Genomic DNA, 22,150 nt, shown 5'->3' with positions numbered 1-22,150 from the left:
CTTGGCGGCTGGAGGTGCTGGGCGTCCTGGCGGGAGAGGAGGAATTGCATGGAAAATTATTGCGCTTTGCACCTGGTGTGGTTCAGCCGTTAGCGTTTATAAAGGAAGGATTTTATTTCGTTTGTTTATTTGTGTGTTTCATAGTTTGTGCCAGCCTGAAAATGAAAACCCCTTCTAGTTCGGAAGCACTCGGCTCACGGAGCGCTTCTGGGGCGGAGAAAACAAGCTGCGGCGGCAGAAACGGGGCGGGCCGTGCGGTGACCGCCGCCGCCAAGGGCGGCCGTGAGAGCGGCCAGGCGCCAGCCCGCGGTGCTGCCAGCCTGGCGGGGCCGCCGCGCTGCCCCGGCTCCTCTGAGGGGCGAGCAGCGGCGAGGGCGGAGCACCGGCGGCGCGCGGCGGGGGCGGACCCCGGGGCGGAGCGCGGCCCGGCCCCGCCGCCGCCCTCGCGCTCCCGCTCCCCGCCGCGCGCCTTCGCCATGGCCTTCGCCACCCGCCAGTTCGTGCGCGCCGCCTCCGCCGCCGCCGCCACGGCGGCCGCCAAGAAGCTGGTCGTCAAGCACGTGACGGTCATCGGCGGCGGCCTCATGGGCGCCGGCATCGCCCAGGTGAGCCCGGCCCGGCAGCGCGGCGGGGTCAGGGGGCGGTGGCGCCATGGCGGCCGTTACCGGGCGCGTGCGGCGGGAGGGAGGGTCCCTTCAGCCTCTCCGCCGGGGCCCATCGCCTGAGGCGGGGGTCGGGCCGCGCCGGCGGGGGCCGCCCTTCGTGCCCTTCCCGGCCTAAGGCGCCAGGAGCAGCCCCGGCTCCAGCCGGCCCCCCTCACGCCCCCGGCCCGTCTCGCTTTCCGCTGCGGGCCGGCGGCGCCTCGGCGCTGCGCGCTGCCCTGGGCGGGGGGCGCGGGCGGAGCGCCCCGGGCGGCCTCCGCGCCGGCTCCCCGGGGGCGCCTCACGGCCTGGCCAGCCCCCGCGGGGCGGGCCGCCGCTTGGGTACGCTCTCCGAGCTGCGGGGCGGGAGCTACGTTACAAAAAAAACCCCACAAGCTTCTCCGAAGACGCCGTTGTGTGCGTTCAGGTTACCGTACACTGTGTGTTGCGGCCCGCCGGTTGCGTGAGGAGCAGCCGGGGGGGCGAGCGCTGGGCAGCGCCTGAGGGCCGCGGCGGGCCGGGCCGGGCGGGGCGGGGGCAGCGCCGGGCCCTCCGCGGCAGCTCGGGGGGGAGGGGGCGGCGCGCCCCTCCGCCGCCGTGGCGGGGCCTCGGCGGGCGCTGGCTGCGTTGCAGAGGAGCAGGAAGCGCTGCTGCGCCCCGCCGCTCAGCTTCCAAACTCGTTGTTCTCTTGCTAATCCACACGGGCCGCCTTCAGGTCGGACGGGTTGGGCAGGAACAACCGAGGCCAACGTTGTAAGTCGTTCAAGGTGGTTCTTAAGGCAATGTGTGGGCTATTCATAAACCAGGAAAACACTGGTCTGAGAAAGAAGCTTTTTCTTCTAACTTGCCAAGGGAGCAGACCAAGTGACGTTCTACAAGTTGTTAAAGTATAACGCAGCAGCTAAAATGACCGTTCAGCTGTCAGTCATCTGCAGAATCATGAAGTGGTTAATATTTAAATAGGATTTATCTTCCCAGTGTTTAATCTCAGGCCTTTGGCTTTCAAGTTCATCTTTAACTTGATAGCTTTGGGACAGAATATTGAATAGCTCTGTTAGTGATTTAAGATTTAGATATTTATTTAAATCACAGGAAGAGCCTGCTGCTGAAGATACCAAGGTAGTTCATAAACTTCATGAAGAGTAATTGCAGTATGCAGGCATCCCCAAGCAGAAACTGACAGTGAGGTTGGAGTTTGTAAATGGCAATTCTCCATTTTAATAAATGAATGGGTTTTCTTCTCAGAACTGAAGATTCCTCACACTCCTGGAAAATCTCTAGCAGGAGGAATACAGGAGATACTCTTTCCTAAGGAACTAGCTAGTTTTTTATTAACTTGTCTGGTAAAACCACTCCTCTGTACCTTGATACTACAGCTTGAGGTTTCCATGGAAGGCACTATCAAAGAACAACTTTGAAGAAAGTTGTTCACATATTTGAGGAAGGTGCACACTATGCAAAGGTTATAATTCTGCAGGGAAAGAACTGATCTGCATATTCTTTTAGACCACACGTTTTCAGACAGCAGATTGTCAAGAGAGACATGTCTGGTATTTGGCAGTAACATGGGTTGCATTCTTCCACCACTGTTAAGGACCAAGGATGGTTTTGCTGACCATCTGCCTCCGATTTATCAGTCCAAAATTATCTCAAAGCAAAGTTGATCACAACACTGAGTGGGGTCTCCTCTGTACCCTATTAATAAAGCTTGTCCTCCCTTTTAGAACACTTAAGAAATTCTCTCTCCTTTTCCTGTGCTTTCTCATACTGTCAGGAGAAGCTAACCTCTGCTAAAATGTATGGCTGAGAGCCAGAGATTTATAATTTCTGATTCTGCCATGTGAAAAGCACTTCTGTATGAGAAAAGCATTATCTGACTCCCCAGTATTCTTGTGTTTCTTATTTAGTATTCTTAAGATTGTTGGATAGTAGAGTCTGAGCAACCATGTGTTTGAATTGCAAGGAGATAGTATGACCTATTGTCATTTTTCTTCTTTCCTGTCCCTGTAAATATGGTAAAAATGAGGTGGGAAAAGGGAAATACTAATTTTTCTAGGATTTTTTGCCACCTGGTCAGTGATGGTGTAATCATAAATGGGTAATCAGTGAAGCATCTGTTACACATGTGCTTGGTATTGATTTTTTCTTCTGAAGAGTAGAGGGTCTTGCTTTACCATTGCAAATTAACAGCAACAGATTGAGAATGCAAGTCCAAGCTTGCATTGTATGATTCAGTTGTTTTTATGAAATGGCCTTAGTGAAATAATAATAAAAAAAAGATGGATAAATAAATGTCCAGCTGCAGACTGACACCTTGTTAAAGCTATACTGCTGCTGCCCAGAGACAGTCTCGCATTTCTTTATTTGCTGGATGAGTGAGGCAACTTAGATGAGAACAGCACCATGCTTTTCTTCAGGAGATATCTCTGTATTTTTCATTTCAGCTATCTCTGTTAGATTAGGTCTTGTGGGCGCAGGAGGATCTTTAGTGTCCAGGTGCAAGGTTGTATGTAAAAGTTTGCAGAAGTGAAGCTCCTGAGTTGTGTGACTTTAAAACCATTGGTGCAACCATGTTTTAACATCTGTTTTCCACAATTATTACATCACAACTCAATATAGTAGTTCAAGAATTCTGAAAATGAAGATAGGTTGTTGCTAACTAACAAGAGAAACATAAATTAATGAACAGTGAAGTAAAAAATAATCAAAAGCTGATTTTTAACAGGCTGTTGCAATGTGAGAAAGTGACATTGTATTTTTGAAGTTGATCAAATACTGACCAAAAAACCAAACCAACAGTGCTGTCTGTAGCTGAATCAGTGTTTGTACTGGGTACATTGTAAGGAGCCATACATAAGCGGGCCATTCAGGTGTGTGCAGTGTCCTGGAGCAGCCAACATTTCACTGCTACTCCCAGCTTCACTGTCACCTTCCTGTTGTTGCAGGGATGTGCTCATGGCCTAACAGCAGAGTTGTGCTGTGCTGTGTCTGGGGAACCCAGGGTTAGCCATCCCTTATGCCACCTGCTCACCCTGCCAGCATTCCCGTTTTGGTCTCCACAGCCCTTTTTCCTTACAAGATCCAAGGATCACAGCTAAGCCAATTGCTCTTTTTGAGGCAGCCATTTGTTCTTTAGCCATAGCCACAGAATTCAGCAGCCTCCAGGTGCAGGTAGCATTCTGCAGACAGCACAGGGGAAAAATGGATTTGTTCTTCCTTTTCACTCAAGTTGTTTGAGACCTTTATCCTTTCCCCTCCACCCAAACTGTCTGCAGGTTTTTGTGATTTATCTAGTAAAGTGCACAAGCCTCTATTCAGTGTTCTTTAGCTCTCTTTTTCTAATTCATTGCCTAGTGTATTGTCTGCCTCAACAAAAACTGATATGGTTGGTTGTTTTATGATATTCATGTTGATTCTGTTTCGTTTTTTTAAACTTCCAGGTTGCAGCAGCTAGTGGTCACACTGTGGTGTTAGTAGACCAGTCAGATGAAATCCTTAAAAAGTCTACAAGAGGAATTGAAGAGAGTTTGAAGAGAGTGACAAAGAAGAAGTTTGCAGATAAGCCTGAGGTTGACATCTTCTTTATTCCTCTAGGAAAACTTAAGAGAATAAAGATTACTGTACTGAAGTTCTGATATTGTTTACAGTTATGCATTATAGAGCATGTTAAAAGGCATGTAAAAAGAAAACTTTTTACTGTGTGCTGAAGAACTTGGATTTTCTTTTTTTGATTCAGGGAGGTTGGAAGATGTCTTACCATGATTTCTTTCCTTTGTAGGCTTCAGCCTTGAGATGAAGATTTAAAACAACTTGATGGCCTTTTAGAACAGATGCTAAATGTGAAATGGTGCAAAAGTATTCATCCTAACTTAATAGCAAGCTGTCTTGAGCGCTTACATGGGAATGCACCAATTTTGTTCAAAAGCAAAGCAAAAAAATTATCTTAATACCTTAGTAAGGAATCTTCCCCCTGCCCCAAGACCTGGGCACAGGGTTGTAGCAAAGGAAATAAAGAGTGCAGGTTTAACTACGCTGGGGTAACGTGAATTAGATGTATGAGATACTTTGTATTTATGCTACTGAGTAATACTTACAAACAGCAAGTCACTGTGGAGCAGCTGATGCATCTAAGTTTATATCCTAAGAGTTAATTGTTGCTATGATTGTTTCTCTAAATGCCACAGCAGATTCAATTCTTTTTACACTTATTACATGTGTAATATACGCTGGTATTGGTGATTATCAGCATGAGTGATGCAGCAGACAAAGGAAATGGAAAAGGGCTTATCTGCATGAGGGAGTACAGAAGAAAAATTATAATAATTCCAGGATAACAATATCTTACATTCATAATTATGGGGTCTTTTAATCCAAAAGAAAATTGTCCACATGATGCTTGTATTTTATATATAATACGTTATATTCTGGCATGCAGGTATGTTTTTACCTGTACTACATCTCCATTTACCCTTGGTTCAAAGTCTTGCAGTTCTGTTTGATTTCTGTCCTCACAAACTATGTCAGTGATTGGCAGATTTACTAGGCAGAAAACAAGAGTGCTTTTTCCCCACATTTGCACTGAGGCTATAGTGAGTGTAGGCCATTTCATTTCCTGAAGTATTCACAAACTAGTGCATACCTGTTCATAGGAGTGAAACCAGATAATTGCTGAATGAAAACAATGGAAAGGTTTGAAATTGGAAAAGTTCCTCTTTATGGAAGGCAGGTCCAGGTTGTCTCAGAAACTACTCGTTGACTTAGTTGTTCACTAAGGCTCTTATGCTGAAGGTTGGACTAAAGCAAATAGTCTTCCTGAAAGAATGAATTCAAAGGTCTCCTATTTGCTCCAAAGCGGATTTGATTGGGTAGAAAAATTTTGTCAGTGAAAGCATGGTATCTGCACGTGCTTAGTAGACCTTTCTCGCTCATTTGCAAATGTGGCAGATTGCCTGAATTTCTGAGGGCTCAAAACCACTTCAGAGCACATAAGGAGATTTTAATGTAAAAATAAATTAAATCACTGTAAATAGACATTGCAGCTTCTTGGAAATGTTTCAGGCTGGTGCTGAGTTCATTGAGAAGACATTGAAGAACCTCACAACAAGCACAGATGCAGTAGCAGTGGTCCACAGCACGGATCTGGTGATAGAAGCCATTGTGGAGAATGAGAAAATTAAAAATGAACTCTTCAAGAGGCTGGATAAGTTTGCTCCAGAGTATGTATATTTTTCCTGTTACACTTTGAAACTTAGACCTTTGTATCTTCTACTTTTATTGTTACACTGTTAGTTCTGTATTTTCTTAGCTGCTTTTTTTAACAACAGGATTTTTTCTCCCTTAGGCCAACTCTGGACTGTCATGTAGTATGGAATAGTTGTGCTAGGTGCATATGTTTCATACACTTTCAGATGTGTTCACCAAGTTTATTTACTTGTTGCATTGCTTCATTTGATGTGGTTCCTGGTATGTTTAGTCATAAAGTTTGTCCATCTGCAAGTGCAAATCTAAATCCAGATGTAAATGTGCAACAGTAGAATAAGCTTGCACTGATACACACAGGGTATAGTTAATGTACATGTTCCCATATTTTCATACAGAGTTGGGATGATAAAATATTTGTCTTCAGTGCACCTGGCACGAACAAGTTTTGAGAAGTCCCAGCCTCTTAGCTGTAAGTCACAGTCAGCTCAACAGCGGCTTAAGTGAACTAAGTTTACTTTGTATTACAAGAGTTTGGAAATAGTTCATTGCTAGTTATTGTGTGTGAGATAAAAGTGTAAATGACTCATTAACATGCACTCAGTTACTTACAGTCCCTGGAACTGTCTTTGGAACTACATTTAATAACTGTTGGAAGTTGCTGTTGGATTGTATCCAAACCCAAAAATGCTGTTAAGCTCAGCATGCCATCTCAGAAGCTTGATCCTTGTAGTAGATGACTCAGGCTCACAAGACCTTGATTGCTTGCAGGTTGAGGTGGTAACTAGTACAGCTAAGTCTGGGGGTATTGGCTAGGAGGCAAGCTGCAGCCTGAGTCTGTCAGGGGAGAGAAGATGTTGTCATTAGTTGACTTCAGCCTGGAGAGATTTTGGGGCTGTCTCATATGGTCGGTAATCAAAATTACCTGGTACTTCTGAAAATAATAGATGACAACAAACAGCTGTGCACCGAGCACAGGATAACTTGCCATTACCTTAGTCTGACAGACAAAAGTAAGTAGCTGTCTTCAGCAATTATCAGGGTACCTTGTCATGATTAGATTGTACTTTTTTTGTGAAAAGAAACCATTGGTTGCCTGAGTCTTTGTCCATATTCAGCAGAGAAAGCTGATGAGCAAATTAGAGTGTACTAAATGGTGAACTGTATAGAACTAGTCAGAAGGAAAAGTGGGCACAGGGACTTGTAGCCTTACTTAATAATATATATATTTGGAATACCTGAGGCTATTTTTTGTGAGACTGAGGTGTTTATAAGCATAGCTGCCTTGAAACGTCGAATTGTACATTACAGAGTGTTAAAAGATACTGGGAGTTGTTCAGATATGCTCCTTCCTGTAGGAAAAGGCATGATTTTACAGGGTTGGGAAAAATGACATTAGATAAGAAGTCTTCCTTTTTAAGAGGAAAATTGGAAATTATAAACATACATGTTTATCTTACGTGTAGGATGAAGAAAAGGATAAAGAAAAATTACATTTATGATAAAGAATTGGAAATTATAAACATACGTGTTTATCTTACATGTAGGATAAAGAAAAGGGAAGTGAATGTTGAGGAGCATGGGCTGCAGTGTGGAAAGTCTGGATGAAAAGGACAATCAAGTAAAATAGTGAAACTTAGTAGCCAAGTGTTTAAAGTAGTAGCTATTAGATATACAGAGTAACTTGTAATTGCTTGAGGAGTATAGAGTTGCACATAGTGCCTAGCACGGGGAAAGGGCAGAGAAGACTAGTCAGTGTTTTTCTGTGCATTAGAAGGAAGCAGTCGGCTTTATTCATCCTGCGTGGCACTGCAGTGGAATAGAAAGCTCTCCCTGTCAGTGCAGGCATCCTATAGCCTTTGCTAAAATTCTAAAACTAATATATGGACTAACTGATGCATCACCTTTATGAGGGTGCTGAACTTGTGATTGATTGGTAACAAAGGCAAGATCTGTTTAAAGATAGCTTTGAGTCTTGGGAGAAGCTTTGCTTCTGTGGGGCCTTGGATGTTGATGGCACTGTGAGGTGTATGTTACAGGCAGAGATCACGAAAGACCAGGCTTCTCAGGAGGGAGGGCTTGTCTTAATTCAAGTGTCAGGACGTGCTGTGGGGTTAGCTGATAGCTGATCAAAACTAAAGCGGCTCTGTATTACAGTTTCTCAGACAAGGTAACGAATTATGCTTTTGGAACATAAGCTCTGTGAAACCTTGCATTTTTCTTCTTTTGTACTGTATCCCATGTCTCATGTTTCCTCAGCTGCAACAGCTACATGTTCATCTCCCATTTTTGCACTATGATGACCTCTTGCATGAAGATAAGTCTGGGGACAGCACACAAGTAGAAGCATTGCATTAAACCCACAAAATATAATGAACTTAATTCCTCTTCCTTTTTCTCTATAAAAGAACTGTAATTCCTCTGAAAGTGGATCTGTAAATGGAGGGGAGTGAGAAAGCTGTTCTTTATTGAGAGAAGTTTTATTTGGGGGTGTGGGGTGAATTTCTGTAAAGTTTTAAGAGAAAATGTAATGAGCCAAGAGAGTCTGGCAGCCTCAGAGAGCACTGGGAACTCAGGGTATTCCTCATGTGGGTAACTGTCCAGGTGAGATGGTGAGTGCTGTTTCTTGGATGCCATCAGTCGAGAGCGTACTGGTTCATTACCTTAGAGCTTTGCAAAATGCTTGTGTCTGTTATATTCCTCTCAGTTTTATACTCATCTTTCTAATATGGTAATCATTACTGTGTTACATGGTCATCGTCAGAGCAGGTGATAAAGCGCTGCTACCCACTCTTCAGTTTTGTTTTAGTTTTCTTAACTTGAATCAGTCTCACGTTTCCATTTTGAAAAGGTCAGGCTAGGGTTTTTGTAGAATATCCCCACATTCTTTGTGGCTTTTAAGCGTTTAAACACTGCAGCACTTTTCCAAACAGGATCATAATGAACATGAGAAAAGAATTTTTGGGAATCCACTTTTAAGAGCCTTTGCCTACTTGCTTTCTGTTTGTTTCTGGGTGATAGGAGTGCCTGTCAATATCTCTTGGATTTATCTTTAGATGTGGAAACTTGGCTAGGAACTGGCCAGTGGTCTTCAGCTGTCCACTATGTTAGAACCGGTGTGTTACACAACTGTTACAAAAAGAGTGTTCTTCAGATTCATGGTGCGGTAGAGCTGAACAGAGGAGTCAGTTCGGTTTGGGCTCTGGTTTTAATGTCTTCTCCTGACCCACTAGATGGCTCTAAGGGAAAGCACATCGTTGCCTGGAAAACCATCACTAGGGCTTCGCTAGTACTGTTGCTTTCAAAAGCTTCCAACTCTGCTGTCACCTGAAGCATGGATTATGTAATTCTAAGTCACAGAGGCATATAAATTCTATTTTAAACTCAATTTAAATCAATTGATTGGTCAGAGCAGTAAGTGTAAATAAAATGCCCTTGTACACAATACAAATTTAATGCTTTTTTTTCCCGGAGGCTTTATGTTGTGTGAGGCTACAGTATTCACCCACAGAAGTGATGCTGAGATAAAATCTCAGAACAGATATAAACCTAGCAATGTTTACATCTCACAAATCAACGTGCTTATTTTTTATGTGGCTATTTGAATTCTTTGTATACAGTGGCAGATTTTCGGTGAAGATAAGTGTCTTTTGTATGCATTGTCCTTCCAGAGTCAAAGCTATGAAATGTAGAATACTTTTTTTAGTACCTCACCTCAGAACAATATAAGGCCCACTTTTTGGTGGGAAAATAAAATAATATGTGTAAGAAATGTAAATAGGAATTTTAATGATTTTTTTTATTTCTTTCTCCATAACAAATTGTGAAAAACTGAGAAAGCGTAATAAAAAATGGAAATCAGTGTGGGGTCTTTTATCCCCAAATGTTTTCTTTTAATGCCACTACAAGATATCCCCATGACTTGAACATAACTCTTCTGAAAGCTCTGTTGCAAAGCTTAGTGATGTCTTAGCTAAATGTAAGCAAAATATCTATCTAGATTAACATTTGATGAGTTCAGTGGGATAACTTTTTGAAAAGTCAGCAGGATACAGCACAGAATGGAAGATAGGGCTTAATCTCTAATTCAGTTTGTGATTTTTGTGGTTTGAAGAAAAAGCCGTTTCTGTAAGTTTTCAGTGTGATGTCAGTACAGCAGGGCTGTTGAGGTTTTGAGATATTTCTGGAAAAAAGACCCACAACCAAATCATTATGAATTGTGATTAGTAAATCTAGTTTATGTCTGGAAAAGGACTTCATATATGTCTTAAAATTCTTGTGATTTTGTGTGTCCTTTGCAATTTTCTATGCATGGCAGTTTTTATCTTTTCTTTGGTTATTCCATCAGCTCTTTGGTCTTTGATAGGTTTGCTTATCACCATTGATCATTATTAAAAAAAAAAAAAAGATTGCAAATTTTTATTAAGGCTCCAAAGTGTATTTTTGATGTGGCAAATGATTGGGTTTCCATAGATGTGTAAATGATTAACAATGCAAAATACTGTTAGGTTTCCAGGATTGCTGAAGGAATTACCTGGAATAGTCTTGGAGAGTTTACGCAGATTTTCTACTTACAGAGTCTTTTTTTTTCCATCACCTAATGTAAGTATTCAACATACTGACTGCCTACAGGGTCAGAAACTCACACAGCCCTTCCAGTGGTTATTTCATCATTGCTGCATTTACACCTCAGCAAAAGTACCGTGATAACCTGCAGGGATGTTTCTGAGAACTCTGTGGATGGTTAGCCAATGGATGTCTATTTACATTTAGTGCACCAGTCTCCTACTGTCAGAAAAATAGCTGTCATTTATGTAATCCATATGTTTCTTTTTTCCCAGGCATACGATATTTGCAAGCAACACTTCGTCCTTGCAAATCACGCAGTTGGCTAACTCAACCACCAGGCAGGACCGATTTGGAGGTCTCCATTTCTTCAATCCTGTGCCTATGATGAAGCTTGTGGAGGTAAGTGTCTTATCACAATAATAAGCACTGTAGCACAGCAGCACAGTTGTCATCGCTGAGAATTCGATTAGATGAAAGAGTAGATCTCAGTTTGCTTTTCTGATACAGAATAAGCTGCCTCTAGTGACAAGAGGGTGGTGCAGTCTCTGTTGAGGGGCGGGTTGAAGAGTCAGAGGTAATTCCTTTGGTCTCTAGGCTCTGAAGCTTCCACCAAACTGCCAACAGAGGTGCTGTTTATAGTGATCATTTCAGGCATGCAGGCAAGCTCATTAATAAGAACTACTGACAGCTTAAACAAAATCATCTAATGACTGACAGAAGAATTTGATTGTTACCAGTGTAGAAATCAATAGAAGATGACGTGAGATGAAATTTTACTGCCTTGTGACTTTTAAAAAAAGTCACAGTTGTTTCAATGTTTGTTTCAGTGTTGCAGATTATTTGTTTGGAAGTATTACAGTATTTCCCAGCCTTTAAGGAAGTATAAAAAAGTTTTTACTTAACTCTTCAGACATCTTTTCTAAATGCACTCTCTTTGGCTATGTCACGTGGTTTGTAGTAATGCTGCAGTGCAGAGCAGAATAAGAAGTAATCTGATACAAGGGTTTATCTGAGCCTCCAAAGTAAAGGTCACATTGCAGGAAAAATGACAGGTCTCTCTTCTCTTTTTTTTTCTCACCTTCCCTTGTTATGGCTGACCTTGATAAGCTAGAACTTATAAACTTTTGAATAAGTGAAAACAAACTTTGCATTTTGGCCATTCTTCCTCAAAATTTCATGTACTTTGTACCTGTAAATACTTTCAAACTTTTTCCTCTGTCCCATGAGTGATTAGTTCTGGTATTGATTTGGTGACAAGCACTTCAAATATGTTGTGCCTGCCTCTTGAATCCTGAGGTTCACTTTATATTTTTTGCTTGTTTCCCAGTAAAATATATATTATGCAATTGCTTGCTCTCTGTCTTTGAATGTGTCATTGTCTTCCTCCCCTTTTTAAATATTTGAATCTTTTGGGTTTTTTGATTCAGAACATGGTTGACTGATGCAAACTTGGACACTTGCAAATTCTCTCTCACTAACCTCTGTACCCATGTGGATTTTTTATTTTTTTTAGTTTAATATTGCATCCTGTATATTGTGACTAAATGCTCTGGCAAAATGTAAGAAGAGGAGGGAGGAATTTTATAGGTGTTGTCAGAGATAACAGAAAACTTCAGCATAATTCCTTAGGCTAACATAGGCTTTATTGATTTCTGTGCTAAGAACCACTTGTTGGCAGTAATTTATTTCTATGGATGAAATGTTTTATGCCTTATCTCAAGGCTAAAACAAATCATAGTCTTTAGAAATCTAAGCTATGCCTCTGTGAGATTTGAAAAATACTACAAGTATCTATTATTTCTAAAAAACAAAACAGAACATTCCCTGTCTGATTGCTGTGGTTAGTCTTTTTAATTTGTGGGTTTCTTCACCTGACTTATCAATGTCCTTCCCCAGAGCCATTGCAGTTGATGAGTACTATTTGAAGAATAAACCACAGAAGCTGTGCTTTTAGTGGGCCGAGGCCAGTTGTATGAGGTTCAATGAGGAGAAGTGCCGGGTCCTGCACTTGGGTCACACCAACCCCACACAGCGCTACAGGCATGGGGCAGAGCGGCTGGAAAGCTGCCTGGGGGAAAAGGCCCTGGGGGTGCTGGTCAATAGCCGGCTGAACATGAGCCAGCAGTGTGGCCAAGGAGGCCAATGGCATCCTGGCTTGTATCCAAAACAGGGTGGCCAGCAGGACTTGGGAAGTGATTGTACCTTTGTAGTCGGCACTGGTGAGGCTGCACCTTGAATCCCGTGTTCAGTTTTGGGCCCCTCACTGCAAGAGGGACGTAGAGGTGCTGGAGCGTGTCCAGAGAAGGGCGATGAAGCTGCTGAAGGGTCTGGAGAACAAGACTTATGAGGAGCAGCTGAGGGAACTGGGGGTGTTTAGTCTGGAGAAGAGGAGACTCGGGGTGGGGGAATCTTACTGCTCTCTACAGCCATCTGAAAGGAGGTTGTAGGCGGGTGGGGGTAGGTCTCATTCTGTCGCTTGTTATCTGGGACAAAAGGAAACAGTCTCAAGTTACGCCAGGGGAGATTTAGATTGGATATTAGGAAAAATTTCTTCCTAGAAGGGGTAGTCGAGCATTGGAACAGGCTGCACAGGGAGGTGGTGGAATCACCATCCCTGGAGATGTTTAAAAATTGTGTAGATGTGGTGCTTAGGGACATGTTTTAGTGATGGACTTAGTAGTCCTGGGTTAGTGGTTGTACTTGATGATCTCAAAGGTATTTCCAAGCTAAATGATGCTATGATTCTATGATCCTGAAAGGTGGAAGTATTAGTAAATAAACACACTTCTTAAAGCTTTTCTTTTGTTTCAGATCTATGCTGTAAATCAGGGCTGGCATTGACAGTCACTGTAGAACAACACTTTCTATGTAAAGCAGATGTTTACATTCGAAATAATTGGGAAAATCAAGAGAATTGCCAAAAGTATGAGATATCTCACTGAAATTACCAGTCATCTGCCATTGAGACTGTCCTTTATGGGTCACAAATCTGCAGTGCCTTTGAGTCTTATCTGCTCTTTTCATAGATTGTTGATGTCAGGCTCAGAAGCACATAGCTTTGAGGGAATTTCCTTCTCTAATTATCAAAAAAGCTTGTGGTAATGTTTCAGAATTCTGAAATGTATATTAAAAACTCGTTCTTGAAACTGTTGCAGACTTATGTAAGTATCTCAGATATTTTTATCCAATATCAAAGAACACTATTTTTTCTGCTGAGAAACAAGCCTTTTCCTCAGCCTGAGCAGTGTTTTTTTTGTGTTGGCCTTACATCGATTATTATGATTGGGGGGAAATTTCTGTGTGACTTAATGGTATGAACGAGGAGGTCAGTCTTAACTGCTTATGTATATCAGTTTTCAGTTACTGCACATAGAGGTCAGTTTCAATACAAGTATCACCACCAGCTGAGCTTCTGCAAGTCTATTTTTCTTCTTTTCTTTTTTTTTCTTGGGGGGGTGGGGGTAGGTTTCTAATAAATGACTTAATGCATCTGAACTGCAATGAAGTATAGAAAATACTACATGTAACAAAAGACTCAGTTGTGAAGAAAATCACCATGGAAATATACTACTCAAAAGCTACGAAGCTGTTACAGATTTTCGAGATAGATTTTAAATTTTCTTTAGAATTAAATGTCTGTGTTGTGTTTACATTGGGCACATGGTAGGTATTACATCCCTTTATATCAGGAACTATGTCTGTTAATATGGTTCTCTAGAGTGATGCCATGGTGTTTTCCAAGGCAACAGAGACTATGCAGGTTTTAAAGTTGTTTAGTTATACTGTATTCTCTAAATGTGATTCCAAACGATGGTCCCTTTTACATCCATACTGCCCGAGTGGGAAAGCGTCTTGAAGAAACACGTACTTTACAAATGTGCAAAATGCTGTATCTATCTTTAAAACAGATTTTTGTTTCTGTTACATATATATCCACTGAAATTGTTTTTTGCAAAACAAGTGTTTTTTGAATTTCTGGAATGGTGTTCCAGATTACAGTTTATTCGTTGCTGTACTGGGAAATGAGAGACATTCTGATCATAAACGTGCTTACGCTCTCCCTACCTTCCCTCTGCCCAGGTCATCAAGACTCCAATGACCAGTCAAAAGACCTTTGAATCACTTGTGGATTTCAGTAAAGCAGTAGGAAAGAGTCCTGTCAGTTGTAAGGTGAGTGCATTTTGATTGTATAGTGTTCAGAAGGTCTGTTCTTCAAACCTGTTAATTTTAAGGTGGTAGGTTTTAGTAGGTGAAAGAGTACTTCAAGAACTTCCAGGGTGCTTTTTGTCTAGTTTCTCTTCCCTATTAAAAGCATTTTGACAAAGAAAGCACCCACATTTACCACGAATTCCTCAAAGTAGAGTGACTCTAGACATCTTCTCTAGAGCAGCAAAACACATAAGTATCAGAGTTTACAATTTTTGATTTTTCTTTTCCAGTCCTGCAGAAGCCTGGACTGGAGAGCTTAAGCAGGAGCTCATCTTTAGCTGTGCTAGAGACAAGACTGCTACCTCTTGTACTATAAGGCAGTTGCAAGAATACTTCATGGTGTGTGCTCATTGCAAGTTTTTCTTGAGACTGTGGTAGCTAGACCCACATTAATCTTCATTGCTTTGCCGCTTTGGTTTTTTTCTCTAGAGAGACACCCTACTTTCTAAGCACACTTTTTCCAAATTAGTCTAAGTTGTGGTCTGGATAACTTTATGCGAGCTATGGCCTTGAGTTTTACAGCCCCCAGGAGATACTTGGTCATAAAAAGAAGGCCCTGCAATCTGGTGGTTGCCAGTAATTCAGTGTCTGAATGCTGGACTCAAATTCTGTCTGTTCTGCTAAATTGCTCTGAGGCCTTGGTTGACTTTTTTCTGGTTCTGTCACGGTTTTGTAGTATGTAATATGCAGAGTGTATGATGAATTATTGTTATAAATTAGCTTGGGTAGAGCATAATGCAGTCTCCATGACTGAACCTCCCACCCCGTCTCTCCTTTTTTTTTAAATTCCCCTTTGTAGAAGAAAAGTTGCTTGGAATTCTCTGCATTAAATACTGAGATAAAATGGAATGAACAATAAACATAAGAAACAGTAGTAGTATACGAAATAATACTGTATTTGCAAAGCTCTTTCTCTTTGTATTTTTGATTCTGATTAAAGTTTGTGTAAAAGAAGTTCTGTTTCAGTTTATCTTCTACTGACAGGATGTATCTTTATCTTTTTGTTGATAATATTGGTGTTTGCTATTGAAGTGATCCTGACTTTCAAAAGCATGGCTTACCAGTTGTCCTGATTTCAGCTGGGATAGAAGCTGGTGCAGTGCTGTGTTTTGGATTTAGTATGAGAACAATGTTGATAGCACACTGATGTTTTTAGTTGTTGCCAAGTAATGTTTATACTAAGTGAAGGACTTCTCCATTTTTTAGGCCCTGCCAGCCAGAGGGCTGGAGGGACACATGAAGTTGGGAGGGGACGCAGCCAGGACAGCTGACCCGAACTAGCCAAAGGGATGTTCCATACCATAAAACTGTCACGCTCAGTATCTAAACCAGGGGGACTTGGGTGGAGCCTACCAATTTTCTGCTCAGGGCCTGGCTGGGCATCAGTCAGTGGGTGGTGAGCAATTCTATTGTGCGTCACTTGGGGTTTTTTTCCCTTCCCGTTTGATTTTATTCCTCTCCCCTTCTCTCTCCCTGTTGTTATTATTTTTCTTCTCATTTTATTTCAATTATTAAATTGTTCTTACCTCAACCCTCAAGTTTTCCCTCTTTCCCCAATTCTTTTCCCCATCTCTCTGAGGGTATTTGGGGGAGTGAGTGAGTGGCTGCGTAGTACGCTGGCTGGCGTTAAACCATGATACCAGTGAGCAGTTAGCCAAAAATGTTTCTAATACTGAACACAGAAAAAAAACTGTTAGGGAAGAGCTGCTTGTCTCATGTCCTTCAGGAAATTGTATCAGCAGAATTACGCTAAAGGCATTTGTCAGCTGACCACATGAAATTGTTTTAAGATTGAGTGGGCTTGGAGCGGTCTTATTGTTCTTGGTCATAATGAACGTTTGTGCACCATTCCTTGTTTGTGAAATTCATCTTATGTGTTTTAATACCTGGCAAATAAATCAGATGAAAAATACAGTTTACAGAGTACCAGAAATTGATGATTCAGTGTCTTCACTTAGTTTGTCCTGTAGCATTTGAGTAGTACTGGTAAAGTATGTTTATTTAGAATACCTATTTTTCTTCTCATAGGATACTCCAGGGTTTATTGTAAACCGTCTCTTGGTGCCATATATGATGGAAGCTGTTCGACTTTTTGAGAGAGGTACTTGTTGGGATATTGACTTCAGGAAATGTTGACGTATAACACTGCTAAATGTTATATCCCTTCAGAAAAGCCTTGGGATTTCCACAGAACTTTCCGACCTTAAAGGCTGGAAGTGAATATTGAACATCAAATATGAGCCAATGTGTGTAGTTGGAAAAACCTTGTCTTCACTTTGAAATGTATGCAGAGTTGGAAGGTACTAGTTAATTGTGTGGGAAATGTCTGGTGGTGGAAAATGTTTTTGGTTTGGAGATGACAAGGTGAGTGCAGTGCCATTGTAAAAATATCCTCTGCCAAATAATTGGGAACCTCCCTCTCTCCATCCCAAGAGATGTTAATGAAAGGGGTCGAAAATCCCGTAATGGGACTATTAGCAAAATTCTCCTGAGTTCGCTTATATTGGGCTTGTGAAATAAAACACCAATTTTCAGCTGAGGTAAGTACTATAATGCTCTGTGTCATACTATGATACTGGCATACAAGTGATTCAGGCTCAACTATTGCCCCATAAAACCTCCTGTTTCTCTTCTATGTCCTCTTTTTAGACATAGGTTCTTTAGGAACTCCCATCTCACTGCTGTTTTCTTTTACGTTGATACTGAGAGTAGATAGAAATAATCACAAATCCCCAAAGAACCACTACAATTTTCAAATTAACAATTGTTGTGAAAAGGCAACAAGCCAATAATGTAGTAGATAAAGAGGAAATTACAGAGTATAATTGCTTTTATTTCAAGTGCTCTGCTCATAGCTCCATGCTACTAAGAATGTCATTTGAAACATTTTGTTTTTCAAATCACTGTTTTTTTACAGATGAAAGCACTCCATTATCAGGACTCCAGCAAATATGCTTTAAATATTAAAAAATCTCTTTTATAGCACATGGAAGGGATGGTTTGATCTCTAGAAAAAAAATATAAACCAACATTACTTGTTTATCTATCAACAGATGTACCTAATTACATCTCAAAGGGAGAAAAGAGCAAATTTAGTGACTTGAAAGGCAAAGGCATGGATGCGAGGGGGCATTATTCTCTTAGAAAAAGTCACAATTTTAAATAAAGTGTATGGGTGTTCCACTGTGTGTAAAAGAGGTGCCTTTGTTAAGTGATATGTGTCATCATGCATATTTCAGGAGACAATAGAACTTTTAATTAAATGTAGAAGGCGGCAGTCACTGAGATTGTTAAAATTGGCTGTTTTCTGCCTAAGCAAAACAATAGCTTGATTTAATCTTTATTTCTGTTTGTGTTTTGTTCAAGAGTATGATATTTCCAAACTTTAGGTTAATCTATGATTTTTTTGACTCTAAAGAAATCTATTTAAAAAGCTGGTTAATGTTTTGAAAGCCTGTCTTCTGATTCATATTTTCCATTGAATCACATTAAAATTTTGTCATATTCTTTGAGACACTTGAGCCAGATTGTCATCTGCATTAGCATGAAATTGCATCTCTTTCCTGGCAACCCCAGGCACTGAAATACCATTTTATTGGGTCAGTCCTTGAGTCTGTCTTTATGCAAAATCTCCTTGAGTTAAATGGGTGCTTTTGCATAGGCAAAATACCTTTAGTGTATTAACACAGATTTAAACAGGGGCATATTAATTATTAAATATTAATGTATGGTGGTCTGTACTACCCTATTTTTAGTGGAAAAAAACCCCAGCAGTCAATCAGGTTTCTGTGGAAGTCTGCGTGATACTGGAAGACTAGTATGAACTAGGAGTCCCTAGCAGTATGAATCCTTGTTTGCCCTTTTAGTATTTTTCATTGTAATGCAACTCTGTACTGTCAGGTGGCCAAGTCCCAAGCTTGAGGAAGTGGGACGAATCTGTTGATAAAAGAAATATGTGCATCTGTATCAACTTCAAATGAGTTGAGGATTTACATGTGTTTGAATCTGGGGAACTGAAATTGTTAGAATTAAGTAAGGCTGATTTTCCCAGTTCATTTCTGAGAAATAAAATACGATTTTAAAAAAATTATTTTTTTAAAGAGTAAAAGGAATTATATAAAAAATATTACTTCATATAGAACTTTCATGGAAATTGTTGCCTTTACAAGAGATTTTAAAAATTTATTTCTAAGATTCTCTGATCTTAGGTGTATGAATCACATAGGCTATGTGTGCCAAGTTTTTGGACATTCTGAATGCTGTACACATTGAGCATGGAGGTTACTTAACAGGTATCTCTGGGGTTTGTATAATTTCATCCTTTTTATAGGATCTGCAAAGAAGTGCACTACCTTTCTCAAAATAAGTATTAGAAATAAGCAGTAGTGGTGCATCTGCTTTCATGACAGTATAAAAATATGTATTCCCAGCAAAAGAATGAGGTGAACATTAACTGTGACAATGTGGTAATGCAGGATTTCTATTTTTATAGGCACAGGCTGAAGCAGAAGTAACAAATTTCTGATAATGTTAATTATTTTTTTAAAAAATCAGGAATTCACAAATTTAACTGCACCTGCGGAGTCTTTTCATGTCACTCCTATCTGCCATCTCTGATGCTGACGGATATCCTTTAGTGAAAGCTGCTGTAACTAAGCATGTTACTCAGCTGCTACTGCTCCACTCCCAGTGCCTGCCTTGTCCATCAGCTGGGTACCATTTGCCTTCTGGCTGTTGTAGACTAAGGGCAGCTCTGTCCTGTGCATCATTCAAAAGCTGCTGCTGATCTCATGAAGCTGAAACTGAGAGCTGTGGCTCCATCAATAGCATAGTGATCTGTATTGAAATGCAAGAGGAAGCTAGAAAAATGGAAAGCAGGCCTGCAGGGCTTTTTTTTTTTTCTTGTGAGAGATTCAGCTTGTGTATGCTGACTCCAGTTTTTGTGGTTCTTGCAGACATTTCTGTGAAGAGCTGTACCGGGGTGAAATAACACCTTGTTAATTATTTATAAGTGGTGCCAAGTAGATGCGGTATCTTCTCTGTTCATCAAACTGTCAATCTTTTCTCTAGGAGATGCATCAAAGGAAGATATTGATGTTGCTATGAAGCTTGGGGCTGGCTATCCCATGGGTCCATTTGAACTGCTGGACTATGTTGGGTTGGATACCAGTAAATACATTATAGATGGTACTGCATGCTTATTTTCTTCTTCTTTCCCCCTTTTCAGCTAAATTGTAGATGAAAGTTCTAATGAAAATCTGACTGTTAATTAGTGTAAACTGAATGTTTACAGCATAACCTTTTAACTGTTGAAGTGAAAGGAGTAAGAATTCAGCTCAGTGCTGTATGAGTACAGCATTTCTACTGTATGCCTGTACTGTATGTATGTGGGGACAGAGCAGCGGTGGTTTTGCTGACTTCATAAAGTTTGAGTGGAAAATAGTAATAATATTAGTGGAACTTTATGTAACTAAAAAGAATCAGTGGGAAGAGAGACATGTACTGGAGGGCAGGAATTCTGATTTAAAAGCAACAAATTTTGAGCCTCCCTTTCCTTTTTCTGCTAGCCGTGTTTTCATTCTCAATTAATAGGAAACCCAGTAAATACCTTAAAAGATCCAAGTAGAACATCTCCCTTTCACTTCAGTTGATAAGTGGATGAAAGTCAGTACAATAACAAAAAGACATAATTGTTGATGGTTCTGTTATTTGGAATGAGCAGCTTAAAAACTCTATGAGACAGAATGTCACTTTCAAAATGACTTCTTCAATGAAACCTCTTTTGCTTTTAGCCAGTACTGTGGAGTAGTGTTACACTGTTCTAACTGACCGTGTCTTTCACAGGTAGAAATTCAAATTGGAATTTCTTTGCACTTTAATTTCTTTTCAGCATAGCCTTTGTTTTATTTCCTTTTACTTAACTATATTTTAGAAGTGCTCCTTAATATTTTTTTAAAGTATCAAAACTCTTCGGTCATGGGATTATAAGGTGTTCAGAGTAGACTACGCCTGAAGACTAATTGCTAGATTTGCTCACAATCATCAGTACTGATCTGTGTTTTCTAAAGCTGTACTGAAGCATCTCAGGGAGTCTAAAATAAGTTCCCAACCTGCTTCAGTTTTCTGACCTCTTAATAGAGATATGCATCTCCTTAGGAAAATACTGTCTTTGCATATAAACAGAACTGTAACTAATTCATCCACTTCTCTTCTTCCACCAGGATGGCATTCATTAGAGCCCAACAATCCTCTTTTTGCACCCAGCCCACTCCTGAATAAACTGGTAGAAGAAAAAAAGCTAGGCAAGAAGACTGGAGAAGGATTTTACAAATACAAATGAACTTCAAACCTCGAGAGGTGTTAGAAGTATCTGTATATGCTATTCAGCATTGACATATTACAGGTGAATTCTGATTAAACCTTCCCAAGGATGGCAGAAGCTGCTTTTAGAACATAACCCACCTCTGAACTGAGTAATTGCACTAGGTAACAGTTTCTCTGGTGAAAGCTTGATTTGGTAGATTATTTTTTTCTTGTAATTCTGAAAAGCTTTATATGTACAGTGCCTTCATGCAAATGTGTATTTTTCAGGTGCAGAACAGAATGACAAGTGAATTTATGTATTTGAAACATTATTATATTAACGGGGAAAATCCTAAAAATAACCGCACTTCCTTAAAAATAAATTTTTCAATTCTGTATTGAACATCACGGCTTGCAGTTGATGTACATGGTTGTGGTCCACTGGGTGGCAGTCTCTTTTCACTATGGTAAATGTAGCCACCGAAGGCAGCTGTTTTGTTGGGATTTTTCTTAAGTGCAGTGCTAATCTGTAGGTGTAAATTACAGTGCCTTAAACAACAATTTTTTGAGGGTCATGTTGTGTAAAAATAAAAAATAAATTACAAAAATTGCACAGTGGCAGGCTGTCATCTGGACAGAAGGTTCCCAATACACCATTTAAAAGCAGAACTCACGATTTGTGTTGGGATTTTTCTGGCACTTTCAATTACTGGTTGCGGGTCTGCTTTTGATAGGCGTTGTAGAAACATAAGGAAGAGGTGGTTTCTATTCTGAAGGGCCTAATATATAGATTTGGTTTTTATTAACTAAGCTAGGAAGCTGGTGAAAGCTTCCGTATGCTTTCTAGAGTCCTGTAGATTGGCTTTATTTACTGGCTGTTCATTTTAAGTGTCATTTTTACGCACTCCACCACAACTATAGTTGTGTAAATTGGGGGATTGAAATTGGAGTCAGTGCTGTGTAAACAAATAGGTATGTCTGGCTGTGTGAGGCACCTTCAATTTTGCAACTATTACCTTGGGCCTCAGCAGAGCCTGAATTTGTTCATGGCAGGAGTGTTGTAAAGCCTGCCTTTTCTCCAAATACTGCAGAGCAGGTGGGCGTGAGGGTTGGAGTTCCAGTTCAACTGAGTAGTAGCTTTGTGTATTTTGGATCTGCAAACTGAGTGCTTGTGTATATTTTTTTTTAATTAAAGAAATTATGAACAATTACTTAACTCTTAAGTCCCT

The 22,150-nt window shown here is 40.7% G+C and overlaps 1 protein-coding gene across 1 annotated transcript; it reads left to right on the top strand.

The window, feature by feature from the left end:
- Window positions 1–425: 425 nt before the first annotated feature.
- Window positions 426–21,324, top strand: HADH (hydroxyacyl-CoA dehydrogenase). Its single transcript, XM_080374048.1, has 8 exons — window positions 426–605; window positions 4,082–4,210; window positions 5,700–5,857; window positions 10,682–10,808; window positions 14,490–14,579; window positions 16,647–16,719; window positions 19,689–19,805; window positions 20,840–21,324. Exons 1-8 carry the CDS (start codon window positions 477–479, stop codon window positions 20,956–20,958), a joined length of 942 nt encoding a protein of 313 aa, XP_080230174.1. The 5' UTR covers window positions 426–476; the 3' UTR covers window positions 20,959–21,324.
- Window positions 21,325–22,150: the final 826 nt, after the last annotated feature.

This window comes from Falco punctatus (genome assembly GCF_963210335.1).
Source record: "Falco punctatus genome assembly, chromosome: 1".
Classification (NCBI taxonomy): Eukaryota; Metazoa; Chordata; class Aves; order Falconiformes; family Falconidae; genus Falco; species Falco punctatus.
Note: the sequence above shows the minus strand (reverse complement) of the source record. Positions and strands in the feature narration are given on the sequence as shown.